Here is a 16,496-nt window from a genome sequence, read left to right as displayed (position 1 = left end):
AAGTTGGTGCTGCTGAACTACTAGGAGCAGCAGATTAGCACACCAGTCCCACTCCCCAACACTGCTAGACTAATAGCACTGGGCTCTTATAGTAGTAGTAGTAGTAGTAGTAGTAAAACAACAAAAAATAAATAAAAGCAGTCCTTACAAGGACTACTGTTATTGCAGCAGTCAGCAGATGAGATCAGAAGCAGGACAGCTGCCCACTGCAGCTACATACAGAGCACTGCAGTAGAAGGTAGATTACTAGCCAGCAAAGCTACCTAAGCTTAAATGTCCCTCAAACCCCTGCAGACTTCTGTCCTCCAATAACAGAGCAGTATCAAAACGATTACTAGCCAGCAAACTTTCAACTGTCCCTGAAATCACTAACAGGCAGCAGCTCTCTCCCTACACTATCTCTTCAGCACACACAGGCAGAGTGAAAAAACGCTGCAGGGCTTCGGTTTTTATAGGGAAGGGGAGTGGTCCAGGGGAGAGCTTCCTGATTGGCTGCCATGTACCTGCTGGTCTGGGGTGAGAGGGCAAAAAAAAGCGCCAACAATGGCGAACCCAAAATGGCGAACGTCGCGCGACGTTCGCGAACTTCCGGCGAGCGCGAACACCCGATGTTCGCGCGAACAAGTTCGCCGGCGAACAGTTCGCGACATCTCTATTCATACATACACATTCCTATATACACATTCATACATACACATTCCTATATACACATTATTACATACCCATTCCTATATACACATTCCTATATACACATTCCTATATACACATTCATACATACACATTCATACATACACATTCCTATATACACATTCCTATATACACATTCCTATATACACATTCCTATATACACATTCATACATACACATTCCTATATACACATTCATACATACACATTCCTATATACACATTCATACATACACATTCCTATATACACATTCATACATACCCATTCCTATATACACATTCATACATACACATTCATACATACACATTCCTATATACACATTCCTATATACACATTCCTATATACACATTCCTATATACACATTCATACATACACATTCCTATATACACATTCATACATACACATTCCTATATACACATTCATACATACCCATTCCTATATACACATTCATACATACACATTCATACATACACATTCCTATATACACATTCATACATACACATTCATACATACACATTCCTATATACACATTCCTATATACACATTCCTATATACACATTCCTATATACACATTCATACATACACATTCCTATATACACATTCATACATACACATTCCTATATACACATTCATACATACCCATTCCTATATACACATTCATACATACCCATTCCTATATACACATTCATACATACACATTCATACATACACATTCCTATATACACATTCCTATATACACATTCCTATATACACATTCATACATACACATTCCTATATACACATTCCTATATACCCATTCCTATATACACAATCATACATACACATTCATACATACACATTCCTATATACACATTCATACATACACATTCCTATATACACAATCATACATACACATTCCTATATACACAATCATACATACACATTCATACATACACATTCCTATATACACATTCCTATATACACATTCATACATACACATTCCTATATACACAATCATACATACACATTCATACATACAGATACATACAGATTGGAAAACTGGGCAGCAAACTGGAAAATGAGGTTCAATGTTGATAAATGCAGGTTATGCACTTTGGCAAAAATAATATAAATGCAAGTTATACACTAAATGGCAGTGTGTTGGGAGTTTCCTTAAATGAGAAGGATCTAGGGGTCTTTGTAGATAACACGTTGTCTAATTCTGGGCAGTGTCATTCTGTGACTACTAAAGCAAATAAAGTTCTGTCTTGTATAAAAAAGGGCATTAACTCAAGGGATGAAAACATAATTCTGCCTCTTTATAGGTCCCTGGTGAGGCCTCATCTGGAGTATGGGGGCAGTTTTGGACTCCAGTCCTTAAGAGGGATATAAATGAGCTGGAGAGAGTGCAGAGACTAAGTGCAACTAAACTGGTTAGAGGGAGGGAAGAGTTAAATTATGAGGGGAGACTGTCAAGGTTGGGGTTGTTTTCTCTGGAAAAAAGGCGCTTGCGAGGGGACATGATTAGACTTTACAAGTACATTAGAGGACATTATAGACAAATAGCAGGGGACCTTTTTACCCATAAAGAGAATCACGTACCAGAGGCCTCCCCTTCAGACTAGAAGAAAAGAAGTTTCATTTAAAGGAACAGAGTAGGGGGTTCATCACAGTCAGGACAGTGAGGTTGTGGAATGCACTGCCGGGTGATGTTGTGATGCTGATTCAGTTAATGACTATAAGAGGGACTTGGATGATTTTTTGGACAGACATAATATCAAAGGCTATTGTGATACTAAACTCTATAGTTACTATAGATATGGGTATATATTATTTATGTGAAAGTAGGGAGGGGTGTGTGTATGGATGCTGGGTTTTCATTTGGAGGGGTTGAACTTGATGGACTTTGTCTTTTTTCAACCGGATTTAACTATGTAACTAACTAATCATGTAAGATAATAGGGCTCATTTATAAACCAAATGCAATGACCTCAGTGTGGGGTAGAATGGGGTGAGAACATTGAGGTGATGGACGCTGATGGGCACCAGATACTCCAGTCCAACACTGACTACTATACATGGTAATCTGCACCCCCATTTTGCACTGCGTTCATAAATAAGCCTTAGAGTGTACAAGGAGAACAACATCGCCCCAAGAACATAAAATTGGGACACTCGCACATTAGAGAGGAACTGCACTCCACATTTTTTTATAATAAAAAAAACTTCAATTCTAAGCAGCTTTACATTATACTTTAATTATACATTTTAAATGGGTTTTACCTGTACTATTCCCTTCTCCTAGTGTAAGACTACAGACACAATGTACCAAAAATCTGCTGCCCTCCAGCCAAGACTACAGTTCCCACAATGCCTTGCACACATATGCGGTTGTCCTATTTGGCAGATATGTTAAAGGGATACTGTCATGCGAAAACATGTTTTTTTCAAAATGAATCAGTTAATAGTGCTGCTCCAGCAGAATTCTGCACTGAAATCAATTTCTCAAAAGAGCAAACAGATTTTTTTATATTCAATTTTGAAATATGACATGGGGCTATACATATCATCAGTTTCCCAGCTGCCCCAGTCATGTGACTTGTGCTCTGATAAACTTCAGTCACTCTTTACTGCTGTACTGCAAGTTGGAGTGATATAACCCCCCCTCCCCCCCAGCAGCCTAACAACAGAACAATGTGAAGGTAACCAGATAGCAGCTCCCTAACACAAGATAACAGCTGCCTGGTAGATTTAAGAAAAGCACTCAGTAGTAAAATCCAGGTTCCACTGAGACACATTTAGTAACATTGAGTAGGAGAAACAACAGCCTGCCAGAAAGCAGTTCCATCCTAAAGTGCTGGCTCTTTCTGAAATCACATGACCAGGCAAAATGACCTGAGATGCACCTACACACCAATATTACAACTAAATACACTTGCTGGTTCAGGAATGACATTTTATATTGTAGAGAGAATTACTTGCAGTGTAAACAGTGTCATTTATAGATAAAAACTACACCATAAAAATCATGACAGAATCCCTTTAAGAACATGCAAGGCATTTTGGGAAATGAAGTCTCAGAACAAGGTGGAACAGATTGTGGGTGCAGAAAGTGAGGGGTGAGCACAATAATGCAACAGAAGAGTCACAGGGGGGACCCACCTTCCTTGGACTTTCTCTCAGTGACCAGACGAGTCATTGATGAGGTTTTATACAGGAAGCCATTGTGGGTGATATTGGGGCGCACAACATAATATTCCTTCTCTATGTTGGTCCCCAGCTCCAGGCGAGGAATTTCTGTCAAGAGAAGAGAAAATTAAACACATGAAGAGATAAAACCACATAGAAGCGTCAGCTCCTCAACAAATGATATAGATCTCCAATGGTGTACCTCCTCCCTGCTGCCTTCCACTTAGATTGTAAGCTCTAAGGACTCTCAGAGACCTCCTTCCTTCTGTGCCACTTAATCCGCATTACAGTGTATATTTATTATTATATTTATCCTCCTCTTTGCACTAACCTTGTATTGTATAAATGTGCAGCATTGTGTTTACAGTACAGGTATGGGACCTGTTATCCAGAATGCTCGGGACCTGGGGATTCCCGGATAACAGATCTTTCTGTAATTTTGATCTTCATACCTTAAGTCTACTAAAAAATCATGTAAATATGAAATAAACCCAATAGGCTGGTTTTGCTTCCAGTAAGGATTATTTTTTATCTTAGTTGGGATCAAGTACAAGCGACTGTTTTATTATTAAACAGAAAAAGGAAATCAGTTTTTAAAAATTTGGATTATTTGTATTAAATGGAGTCTATAGGAGAAGCTCATTCCATAATTCGGAGCTTTCTGGATAACAGGTTTCTGGATAACGGATCCCACACCTGTACAGCTAAATGTACCCTCCAGCAGTACCAGCATCTACCCCTTGGTGGCAGCAAAGATCCACTGACCACGACTCAAACCACACAATGGTGACATTGTAACGAGTCACGAGAGATGAATAGTGCTGAGTATCTTGATGACTCTGGTTGTTTCTGTAAATGTTACTGGGACTGAGTCCAAACAACGGGATTTTGAGAGTTTGGGGTGTTTTTCCCATAGACCAGACAAACTGACAATGAGGTGTAAGATGTGGCTATAAGATGTCATGTGACTACAAGATGTGGCTATAAGATGTGGCTATAAGATGTGGCTACAAGATGCGGCTACAAGATGCGGCTGCAAGATGCGGCTGCAAGATGTGGCTACAAGATGTGGCTATAAGATGTGGCAACACAAGGCACCCAGAGGTGGCACAGCGCATCCCCCACCCGGCGGAGGAGAATTGAAGTGATAATAGTCATAGTGATAAGGGGAAAGTAGGAGGACATGGTGAGAGCCAAACCAGATGATGACAGTTGGGCAATAGTAGGACAAGAGGGTGACAGTAGCAGCTCTACAACAGTCAGCCAATCAGAGAAGCTGGGAGACCATTTCCCTTATTTCATTATCATGGCTGCAGCTCTGAGTGCGCTAGGGCCACTTTCTCTAACACAGGGGCCATTGTCTGCTGAGCAACTTTCCATCAATCTGGTGTCGTGGGAACAGCTGCCGATTTTGTCTGATATTTTATAACTTCGGCAAACAAACCGCACCAGGCAGTTAAATACTGTAATAATAATAATAATCCATTATTTATAGGACTTTGTTACTTCCCCTTTAATTTCCATTATGTCGGGTTTGGGCTCAGTTCATTTATGCACCATCTGCTCATTTATATGTGACTCACACTCCTGAGAGGGAAAGGGTTAAAGGTGATTATTTCCCAACCAAAAAATCACTTCCTGGTCCTGGAGGCTCCAAATGATTGGCTGCAGCACAGTAAGGTGTCCTATTGCTGGCCTGGGGGTAGGTAAGGGGGCTGCGGTATTTGCAGAGATGGGGGGGGCACTAGTGATACAGAGATATTTGGCAGGTTATGAAAGTATGAACCTATTTCTGTGGGTTTTTTTTTTTCAGTTACTACAGTTTTGCTAATGAAGGTGAATTGCCCTTTAAGCTGTGAGTCTAACATTTCCCAAGGGACCTGTTCTCATATATTGTTACAATTACTTATTTCCTTATCTTGAAATTGTTACAAAAGTATCTTAAAAGCAGCTGTGGCTGTTCTAGGCTCTCTGCCAAAAGCCAATCAAGTTAGAAACATTGTTTATTTTTCTGGTTGTTCAGTGCAGAAGAAAACAGGACTTCCCAGTACAAATATGGGACTGCAGGTTGAGCTGTCAAAAGAGGAACTGTCCCTCTAAAAACGGAACAGATGGGAGGTATGGTGGGGATGGGGGGTGAAGTGCAAGTTGTACTCAGCCCAATTAATTTTAAATCATTAAATAAAGGTGTGATCACAAAATTCATACAGACAAAGACTCACATGCTCTGCACATCGATACATTATATATAGTGAATAAAGTCCCCCCTCTTGTAAATGATATAGTGAATAAAGTACCCCCTCTTGTAAAATATAAGGATATTAGAAGTTACCGAGGAGTTTCGTGACCATATAAAAGTACGAGGCCGAAGGTCATGGAACTCCGAGGTAAATTCTAATATCCTCATTTTTTACAACTGGGGGTACTTTATTTATTATAATACACAAATTTCAGTGAGTCATGTGTCAGAAATGACATCAGAACTCACCGTTTATAACTGATGACATCAGAACTCACCGTTTATAAGGATATAATTTACAAGATATTCATGGCTTTTGTGTATTATAAGGATATTATAAGTCACAGAGGAGTTCCATGACCATATAAAAAGGCTGAGTGTTTATATACAGGTCATGGAACTCTGAGGCTACTTCCAATATCCTCATATATTCCAACAAGGGGTACTTTATTTATTATAATACACAAGTTTCAGTGAGGCATGTGACAAAAATGACTCCGTTTATTACTGATGACATCACTAGTTAATGTTTATGAAGATATTCCTATATATATTTATTAATAACGAGTGCAGGAACCTCTTGTCTTTGTCTGTAACTATCGGTGGGGCAGCCACAGAGGACTATGCCATAGTTTTATGGGATCTCTCAGTACTGACTATGAGCAAACCTAGGGACTGTTCCTGCTGAATTGTGCTTAGTACAGGGAATACTATGCTGCCATAGTTTTTATGGGATCTCTCTATACAGGCTATGAGCAAATTTAGGGGCTGTTCCTGCTGAATTGTGCTTAGTACAGAGGAATACCTATGCTGCCATAGTTTTATGGGATCTCTCTGTACAGACTATGAGCAAACTTAGGGGACTGTTCCTGCTGAATTGTGCTTAGTACAGGGAATAACTATGCTGCCATAGTTTTATGGGATCTCTCTGTACAGACTATGAGCAAACTTAGGGGATGTTCCTGCTGAATTGTGCTTAGTACAGGGAATACCTATGCTGCCATAGTTTTATGGGATCTCTCTGTACAGACTATGAGCAAACTTAGGGGACTGTTCCTGCTGAATTGTGCTTAGTACAGGAGAATGCTGCCACGGATGTATGATACAGGTTTTGGCTACATGTGGGTGGTTCCTGAATTTTGCAGATAGCTAGCTAGTAGTCACACTCCCCTTCCCCTTTAAGTACAGGTTCAGGGTGTTCAGGTTGAGGGTGTGTGACTGTGGGGGGCAGCCAAGCGGAACAAGTTATTTGTTTTGGAAAAACTCTGATTCACTGATTTTATCTCACGTGAGCAAACCCCCCCTCCCACTACACCCACACAACATGTCGTTGCCCTTATAAACAGGAGCCAAGGAGGCACATGAAGCAGAAACACTGATCTTATGGAATCTGCACCTGAATGTGATAAAGAGGGAACAACTCCGCTCTCTGCCTTCTTTATTATGCAATGCTGGTTCCACGAATATTGTAAACTGCTCCCTGTCCCAATGCTCCAGCCCAACATTCCGAACTGGTCAGTTTTCTCACCACTCACCCCAGCTGCCCTTCACATCAGCCGCCAACTCAATAGCACCCCCTCATGGCCATAAATAGACACTACATGTGATACTGTGACAATCTCTTTTGACAAAAAGTGAAGTTGGTTCAGTCCAATCAATTATAAGGCCAAAGTCCTTACCATTATACACCATTATACACATGGGAAACTTTGCCTTTCTTACCTGACGTCCGGTTTTGCATCAGGAATTCCATTTGCAGCCTTTGTCCCGCCTGCTCCGCCAATGTGATGGAGGTCGGATAAGAGGGGTCGTCCGTACTGCAATTCACATCTGCCCCACAGAACAATAATGCCTGCGTCTCAGCCAGATCACTAGTGGTCACTGCAGTACACAGCGCCTGTAGGAAGAACACACAAGGGGTTGTTAGCAGCACACAGAACTCAGCAACATTATTATGTAGGTCAACAAAGAAATGAAGCCACAGGGCAATAGGGTATCAATTTACTACAAGCAATGTACCAATATGTTCAGCACAAGCCAGTCATTGTAAAATGGGCAAAATCTCATGTCATTCTAATAGTTAGAAACGGATCACAATCTTAGCATTGCAATAAGGGATCCCATTCTAAATTATGTTCTTGATAATGACATTATAAGTAACAACCAGCATGACTTTATGGGGGGCAGATCATGTAAGTCACATTTAATTGCTTTTAAAATCCTGTAGGGTTCAGTACTGGCTCCAATTTTTTTCAATTTGTTCATTAATGACTTAGGGGAGGGTATTGTAAGTAATCTATCAGTGTTTGCAGATGGCATTAAATTATCCAGCTCAATTAATTCCATCCAGGATGTGACACTTGCAACAGGATCTTGACAAACTGGCAATCTGGGCAGCTAAGTGGCAAATGAGATTCAATGTTGATAAATGTAAAGTCATGCACCTACAGACTATGATCAAACGTAGGGGATGTTCCTGCTGAATTGTGCTTAGTACAGGGGAATGCTGCCACTGATGTTTGATACAGGCTTTGGCTACATTTGGGTGGTTCCTGGGTTTTGCAGATTGTTAGTAGTCACACTGCCCTGCCCCTTTAAGTACAGGCTGCTCAGGTTGATGGTGTGTGACTGTGATCACTATATATATATATATATATATATAAATATATAAGGGGATATGATCACTATATATAAATATATAAGAGGGATATGATCACTATATAAAAATATATAAGGGGATATGATCACTATTTATAAATATATAAGGGGGGATATGATCACTATATTTAAATATATAAGGGGATATGATCACTATATATAAATATATAAGGGGATATGATCACTATATATAAATATGTAAGGGGATATGATCACTATATATAGATATATAAGGGGGATATGATCACTATATATAAATATATAAGGGGATAGATATTATTATATATATAAGGGATATGATCACTATATAAAATATATACGGGGGATATGATCACTATTATATAAATATATAAGGGGGATATGATCACTTATAATAAATATATAAGGGACAGTATGAAATAAAAAATATAAGAGCGACGTAATGAATAAAGAGTACGGAGAAGAGGATATAGTGTGGAATAAAGGACAGTTGGGGCAATGTGGTTACACTGGAGAATAGACAGTTAAGGGGGATATGATCACTATACATAAATCTACAACGGGGGCGGTAATGAAATAGAGAATTTATCTGCCACTTTCCTCTTTATCAGCTGGCAGACAGATTTCAATTAGACAAAAGGTTGAATGTGTGACTTTTCCCAGCCCTATTCAATCTGTTACTGTGCAGTTACAAGCTGTACATTTGCACTGTACTGTGTAAGGAAACAATGTAGCAGCTCTCACTTCAGTCTATAAATAACAAGCTATAGGCTAAAGCTATAGGCTAATGCTGTAGGGTAGGGAGAGACAGTACGGCAGCAAAGTTCTCTATACACTGATATCACAATGACTTTTTGAACCCTAATGCTTTTAATGTGCCGTCTCTTCCTCGTTAGAACAATCATGTGACTCCCACTGAGTGATTAACAGTAATGGCACGTGAATGGAACACAAAGATTAATTAATAATATTCTCTGCAGCCAATCACCAGGGACCCAGGAAGTTCAGGACGAAGGACAACTAAACCCTCCACAATAGAGCTCCACTGCGCCCCCTAGTGCTCAAAAGTAGATTAAATGTCACTGAGCAAAGACTTAATTACAGATGTGAGGGAATTGACCAGTGACTGCAGTTCTTCATTATAATTAGTGTTTGTTTTAGAGCAGGAGGAGCAGGTTTAAGGGGAACTCCACTGAATCTTTCACATTAAGAAAAATAAATATAACTCCCAATGGCTCAACATACATCCGAGTAGAGAATTAGAGGCGCCACAATGAAACCCGACTCTGAAGTCTCCATTCATAGTAACGCTGATTTCTACACATTTAACTTAAGGGACTGGGATCTCATTTAAAGGGAAAGGAAAGCTATGGAGGCAGTTTATTGCCAATAGATTAGCTGCAATAATACAAGCTATAACACTGTATTTATTCTGCAGAATACTTTACCATACCCGGGTAAAAGGGTCTAGAAGCTGTTTGTTAAGGATAGCAGCTGCCATATTAGCTTGGTGTGGCATCACTTCCTGCCCAAGTCTCTCCCTGCTAACTCATAGCTCTGGGCTCAGATTACAGCAGAGAAGGGAGAGAGAGAGGAGCAAACTGAGCATGCTCAAGCCCTAGCCCTAGAGATTTAAGCTGAAAACAGGAAGTCTGATACAGAAGCCCATGAGTACACAATAGAAGGAAAGAAATGTGGTGTTTCTTTTGACAGAGGACTCAGAGCAGCATTACTTTGAGGGTTTACTGGTGTATTTATATAGACCTTTCTGATAAAGCTTACTTAGTTTTAGCCTTTCCTTCTCCTTTAAAGGCCAGAGCAGCTGTGTAACTAAAAGTTTTCAGTGATTTTTAAGTTATTTTTAAATATAGTTGCAATTTGGAGCAGTTACTCTAGGACACTTTCAATTCTCTGCACTGCTGATTTGGACTCTTGGAACAATGTACCAGCAGTCAACTGAATAATCTACACATAAATTGTTGGGGGTTTTTTTTGGCAGCCAATGCCCTATCTTGTATGAGAGATGTTTCACTCTAGAGTTCTGTGAAGCCATAAATGGCATTTGACCCCTGTTTATTTCCCTGTGTAAGAATAACAACAATTGTATTTTTACTCAGCGTATCTGTTATCTGCTATAGGCTTTGTCATCAAGTGCCCTATTGCCCTGCTCACTTTTGAACTGCCCCCCCCATTGGCCCTTTCAAACCATGTATAAGTCATTCTTGTGTACAGGCATGGGATCTGTTATCCAGAAACCCATTATCCAGAAAGCTCAGGATAATGGAAAGGCTGTCTCCAATAGACTCCATTATAATCAATTAATCCAAATTTTTAAAAAATGATTTCCTTTTTCTCTGTAATAATAAAAGTCGCTTGTACTTGATCCCAACTAAGATATAATTAATCCTTATTTGAAGCAAAACCAGCCTATTGGGTTTATTTAATGTTTACATGATTTTCTAGTAGACTTAAGGTATGAAGATCCAAATTATAGAAAGATCCGTTATCTGGAAAACCCCACGTTCCAAGCATTCTGGATAAAAGGTCTCACACTTGTATTAGAAAGTTGGTTAGAAGGACATTTTCTTCGTTGATGCAAAAAAAGTGAGATGCAGTTTCCGTTCTAACAGCACACAAGAGCTTACATTCTAATAAGAGAAAGACTTTTGGGCCAGGTGTGCTGTGTTTATAATAAAGTCGCTTCCCCATTTCATGCAATAAAGCCTCCAGGTACAGAGATATTCCACTCTCTAAAGTGCTTATAAAGCTGAGCAAACACCATATAGATCCGTCCCCCTGGGGCGCCTCCAGCACTCTCTGTCACTTTAACCCCTTCCTGCTACCTCATTCACTCCTTTATACACATTTACAGAGAAGGAATGCTCTGGGCACACAATAAGCTTTACCCATGTCCCTCTAAACTAAGACATACAACACCTGTGATGAGATACCTGTGTGATTACAGCCAGTAACACACAATAGCCAAAGGCTGCTGGGGATGCTGGGAGATGTAGTCCAAAACAGCTTAAAGTTTCCCATTCGTGGTTAAACGGAAACTTTACCTACTGATCCGTTTCAAAGGAAGAATGTTCAGCTTATAGGAACTCAGTATGTAGACTGTAACAGGGAATATAACGTACCCAATCCGGCAGTTTGCGGAGAAGTTGCCCGTGTTACACGCTGATCTCCTGGTAATAAGCCCCAATCCTTCAAGCGAGAGGGAATTCCAAAGAACAGGCTTCCACTCCAGCTTTATAAAAGTGTCTCTGTGGCCGGAGGAATCAGTGCAAGGGATGAGTGTGCGAGAGACTCAGCACAACTATATGGTTGCACTCTAGTACAAGGTGATGTCAGGGAGACTCACATCTGGATTCCCAGCCACTCCCCGCAGGGAGGGACACAGGCACTAAGATAACACAAGTCAGCGTGGGGAACAGAGTAACCCCTTCCCTGCCAATCTTTACAATTTCAACTGCTTATCAACACATGCACTATGTGCCCCCTGCTGGTCACTGGAAGCTCAGCATTCTGATTCAGACATGAGTTTAAAGGTAGCGTCACCCTGAAAACACTGTTTTGTACAATGAATGAAAATCTAATTCTAAGCAACTTCCTCCCACTGGTTTTTAAGTTATGTGTAAATGTCATTGCTACTGGCTGCCCCCATGGCTACACAGCAGCTTGTTTTTATAAACTATAGTAGTACTTATCTGTTATCTACTGTGTATCCTGTGCTTGCATGGCTGCCCCCATGGCTACACAGCAGCTTGTTTATATAAACTATAGTAGTACTTATCTGTTATCTACTGTGTATCCTGTGCTTGAATGGCTGCCCCCATGGCTACACAGCAGCTTGTTTATATAAACTATAGTAGTACTTATCTGTTATCTACTGTGTATCCTGTGCTTGAATGGCTGCCCCCATGGCTACACAGCAGCTTGTTTATATAAACTATAGTAGTACTTATCTGTTATCTACTGTGTATCCTGTGCTTGAATGGCTGCCCCCATGGCTACACAGCAGCTAATTTATAAAAACTATAGTAGTACTTATATGTTATCTACTGTGTATCCTGTGCTTGAATGGCTGCCCCCATGGCTACACAGCAGCTTGTTTATATAAACTATAGTAGTACTTATCTGTTATCTACTGTGTATCCTGTGCTTGAATGGCTGCCCCCATGGCTACACAGCAGCTTGTTTATATAAACTATAGTAGTACTTATCTGTTATCTACTGTGTATCCTGTGCTTGAATGGCTGCCCCCATGGCTACACAGCAGCTAATTTATAAAAACTATAGTAGTACTTATATGTTATCTACTGTGTATCCTGTGCTTGAATGGCTGCCCCCATGGCTACACAGCAGCTTGTTTATATAAACTATAGTAGTACTTATATGTTATCTACTGTGTGTCCTGTGCTTGAAAGGCTGCCCCATGGCTACTTGTTTAAAAAAAACTATAGTAGTACTTATCTGTTATCTACTGTGTATCCTGTGCTTGAATGGCTGCCCCCATGGCTACACAGCAGCTTGTTTATATAAACTATAGTAGTGTTTCTGAAGCAAACAGAGCATTATATCTCAATGTCCCGGCCTATACTCCCTACTGATTTATGTTGTTATTATTATCAAGTTAAATTACATTTGGGAGTTGGACTTTTCTGTGCGTCACACTGTATACTGGCTTGTAAACATCATGTGACAATTGTGAAGTCTGTGCAAAATTAGGGGTTTTTAAAAAAGCTCAGTCGGGCGTAAATACGCATAAACTGCACTACCAGTATTGGCGTTTTTTAGCAGAAACACCAATATGTCAAGAAACTACCAAATAAATAGACTCTATGGGATCTGCAAGTTTAAAACCACACTTTACGTAAATACGCAGCGTATTTTAAATATGGCGTCCAAATTCTCACGAGATAAATGACGCATATACGCTTTTGCGGCCGATGATGTAATTAATCTGTAAATTGACGATCATTTCTGCTCCATTTTGCATGTAAATAGTTTTTCTATTACAAGAGATCCAGCGCTCAGAGCCCTTACATGAGCATTAATCGCTGCACTGAGCCCCAGGAGCTGGGCCAGATATACTGTATATAGAACATATGTAGTGGCTTATCAGTGTCAGACTGGATGGTCCAAGGGCCACCGGGGCTTCTGACACAGCTGTAACCCCCCTCAGGGCCCCTCCACGTACCTGTTCTCTCAATTGGGGCCAGAGCAGGGCGAGATCTGCAGGGCCCACCAGCTTTTTACTCGTGTCCCACAGTCCCAGTCCGACCCCGGGCTTATTTAATAGGACAGCATGACACTAACGGGGCCAATAGTAGGTGACCACAAGTCCTGTGACTTTTTGATTTTGAAATTTTATACTACAGTCCATAAGCCTCTAGTAATGCCCCTTGCATCCAGAAGTGATGGGGTCCCTGTACTTCTCTTCCTTTCACCATTACTATTGATGGCATGACTATTAACCCAGTTAACTCAGCACGCTACTTAAAGGCCCTCTTTGACCAGTCCCTCTCCTTCTCTAATCATATTAATAATACTGCAAAAACATTTCTATTACGAAGTCATTTCTTCCTCCATAATAAAGCCAAGATACGCTGGTTTCTTTCACAAAACACAGCCAAAACACTAATCCATGCCCTTATCTTATCCCGTTTAGACTATTGCAATCTCCTCCTAACTGGTCTTCCTGACTCCCATCTCTCTCCCCTCCAATCAATCTTAAACTCTGCTACCAGGATCCTTCTGTTCTCTCCTAAAAGGGAACCTGCTCAACCCCAACTAAAATCCTTAGCATGGCTGCGTGTTAAGCAAAGGATAACATATAAACTCCTTCTACTAACATTCATATCCCTCACTCCTCTGCTCCTCACTACACGTTCCTGGTAATCTTCTCCGCTCTTCTCAGAGTCACCTTCTCTTACACCATCCACTGCCACCTCTCGTCTCAAACCCTTCTATGTTGCTGCTCCTTACGTCTGGAATCCCATCCCTGAATTCCTCTGTAAGGAATCCCCTCTTAATCTCTTCAAGAAAAAACTAAGAGTCTACCTTTTGGACGACTAGAACATTAGCCTAGTTCTGTCCCTACTGACTATGCCTTATCTTGTACACTTTTTCATCTCCAATTTGTACCTGTATGTTAGCCTCCCATCCACTTAGACTGTAAGCTCTACGGGGTAGGGACCTCCTTCCCACTATGTCTCTTACCACATAGCTCTTAAGCTCTTTGTCCTATGATTCTGTATATATTTATTATGTGATTTGTCTCCCCATGTATACTTTTATATATATATATTGTTCTTTTATGCACTGTACAGCACTTCTTTACAAATAAAGTTATACACAGACATACATACTAACCCTGCATGTAGCCAAATGACACTACTGGGCATAACTTGAGATAATGTGCCATACTCATATCCTATAACAAGAAGTGTTAACCAGGGGTACGTAAATATTGGGGGGGGGGATAGAAGTGAAGGCGAGGGAAGGGGTCATCAAATACCATAGCAAAGGGCAACGGTGCTTTTCAGAGTTATATGGGGCCTTATATGAATCATTCTGAATCGAGACTTCATATTAGGGTCACCATGCTACAGCTTCAGGGATATTCACACCAATTCTCAATAGGATGGGTGACTGGGGGGTCTGCAGGTTCCAAGTTACACCCCTGGGATGCACAGCCCCCCACTAACAACTAGAAGCTGAGATGTTGGTGGAGCTGGAGACGGAACACGAGGTTCTGCTGGACGGTCCTACCTTGTCAAGCTCAGTCTGGTTTCCAAAGAGCTGGTGGTACTGCCGGTACTTCCCCTCCCGATATTTGGCCAAGATGAACTTTTTCCTCTCCTGCATGCTGCTGGTCACACCAATGGCTTCACTGGGGGGCACATTGGCCGCCCAGAACCTGTTGCTGACAGTATTTCCCACTTTCTGGAACAGCTGTTGGGAGAAAATATCAACGCTCCATAAAACTGCCAACTATGTAGCAGAAACATGAAATTATAAAGTGGGCAAGAGAATTTAGCAGTTTTAAGTAAGTAAATGTAGGTCAGCAATGATCGCAAAGCTAAATGGCTATAATTAAGTAATGACGATCGCATCTTTCATTTAAAATGGATTTGATATAAGATTGTACTAGACTGTAAGCTTTGATGGCAAGCCCCTCCCTATTGATCTGTATTTAGTCTGTATGTGCTGCTGTGTATTTACCCTCCTCCCACTGTACTGCGCTGCAGACTATGTCGGCGCTTTACTTGTTACCAGTAATAACAATGGGAGCCAAAGTGATGACGTCAACGAGGAAAGGGAAAGCTGAGAGGGACTGGAAGTGGGGCCAACGCCTTGTCCAGGTTGTTCACATGGAAAGAAAAAAAAAATAAAACATCCCAAAATCCGACCCAAAGTTCAGCTGATCCAGAAACTTGGCAGAGCGTCGGCTTTATGTAACAAAGAACATTCCAATCCGGGAACGTTTTGTGCAGAGCTTTAACCCTTGACCACCCAGACTTGGCTTATGCCCATATCCCCTCCTTTTTGCTGCTGAATGATGGGACAAACACCCCTACACTGTACGTCCTACTGGCAGCCCTTTATATACACCCCAGGGTATCCGATCCCACACTAAAGGGAACGCTGGGATAGACGGGAAGCCATTCTGGGCAAACTGGTTTGGCCACATAAAGGGATTCAGGTAGAACTAGTTCTCTCTCTCATACACCTCTGTATAGTGAATAGATGAATATACGA

The 16,496-nt window shown here is 40.9% G+C and overlaps 1 protein-coding gene across 9 annotated transcripts in view; it reads right to left on the bottom strand.

The window, feature by feature from the left end:
* arfgap1l.L (arf-GAP with Rho-GAP domain, ANK repeat and PH domain-containing protein 1-like L homeolog) overlaps positions 1 to 16,496 on the bottom strand; it is a 90,207-nt gene that overhangs the window by 24,512 nt on the left and 49,199 nt on the right. For all 9 annotated transcript variants that reach the window (XM_041582762.1, XM_041582763.1, XM_041582764.1 and 6 more), the window contains 3 exons: positions 15,507 to 15,689; positions 7,815 to 7,989; positions 3,827 to 3,961 (listed from right to left, as the gene is read on the bottom strand). In XM_041582762.1, coding sequence (XP_041438696.1) covers positions 3,827 to 3,961; positions 7,815 to 7,989; positions 15,507 to 15,689 — 493 coding nt within the window. The remainder of the gene's footprint in view (positions 1 to 3,826; positions 3,962 to 7,814; positions 7,990 to 15,506; positions 15,690 to 16,496) is intronic.

This window comes from Xenopus laevis, chromosome 2L (genome assembly GCF_017654675.1).
Source record: "Xenopus laevis strain J_2021 chromosome 2L, Xenopus_laevis_v10.1, whole genome shotgun sequence".
NCBI lineage: Eukaryota > Metazoa > Chordata > Amphibia > Anura > Pipidae > Xenopus > Xenopus laevis.
Note: the sequence above shows the minus strand (reverse complement) of the source record. Positions and strands in the feature narration are given on the sequence as shown.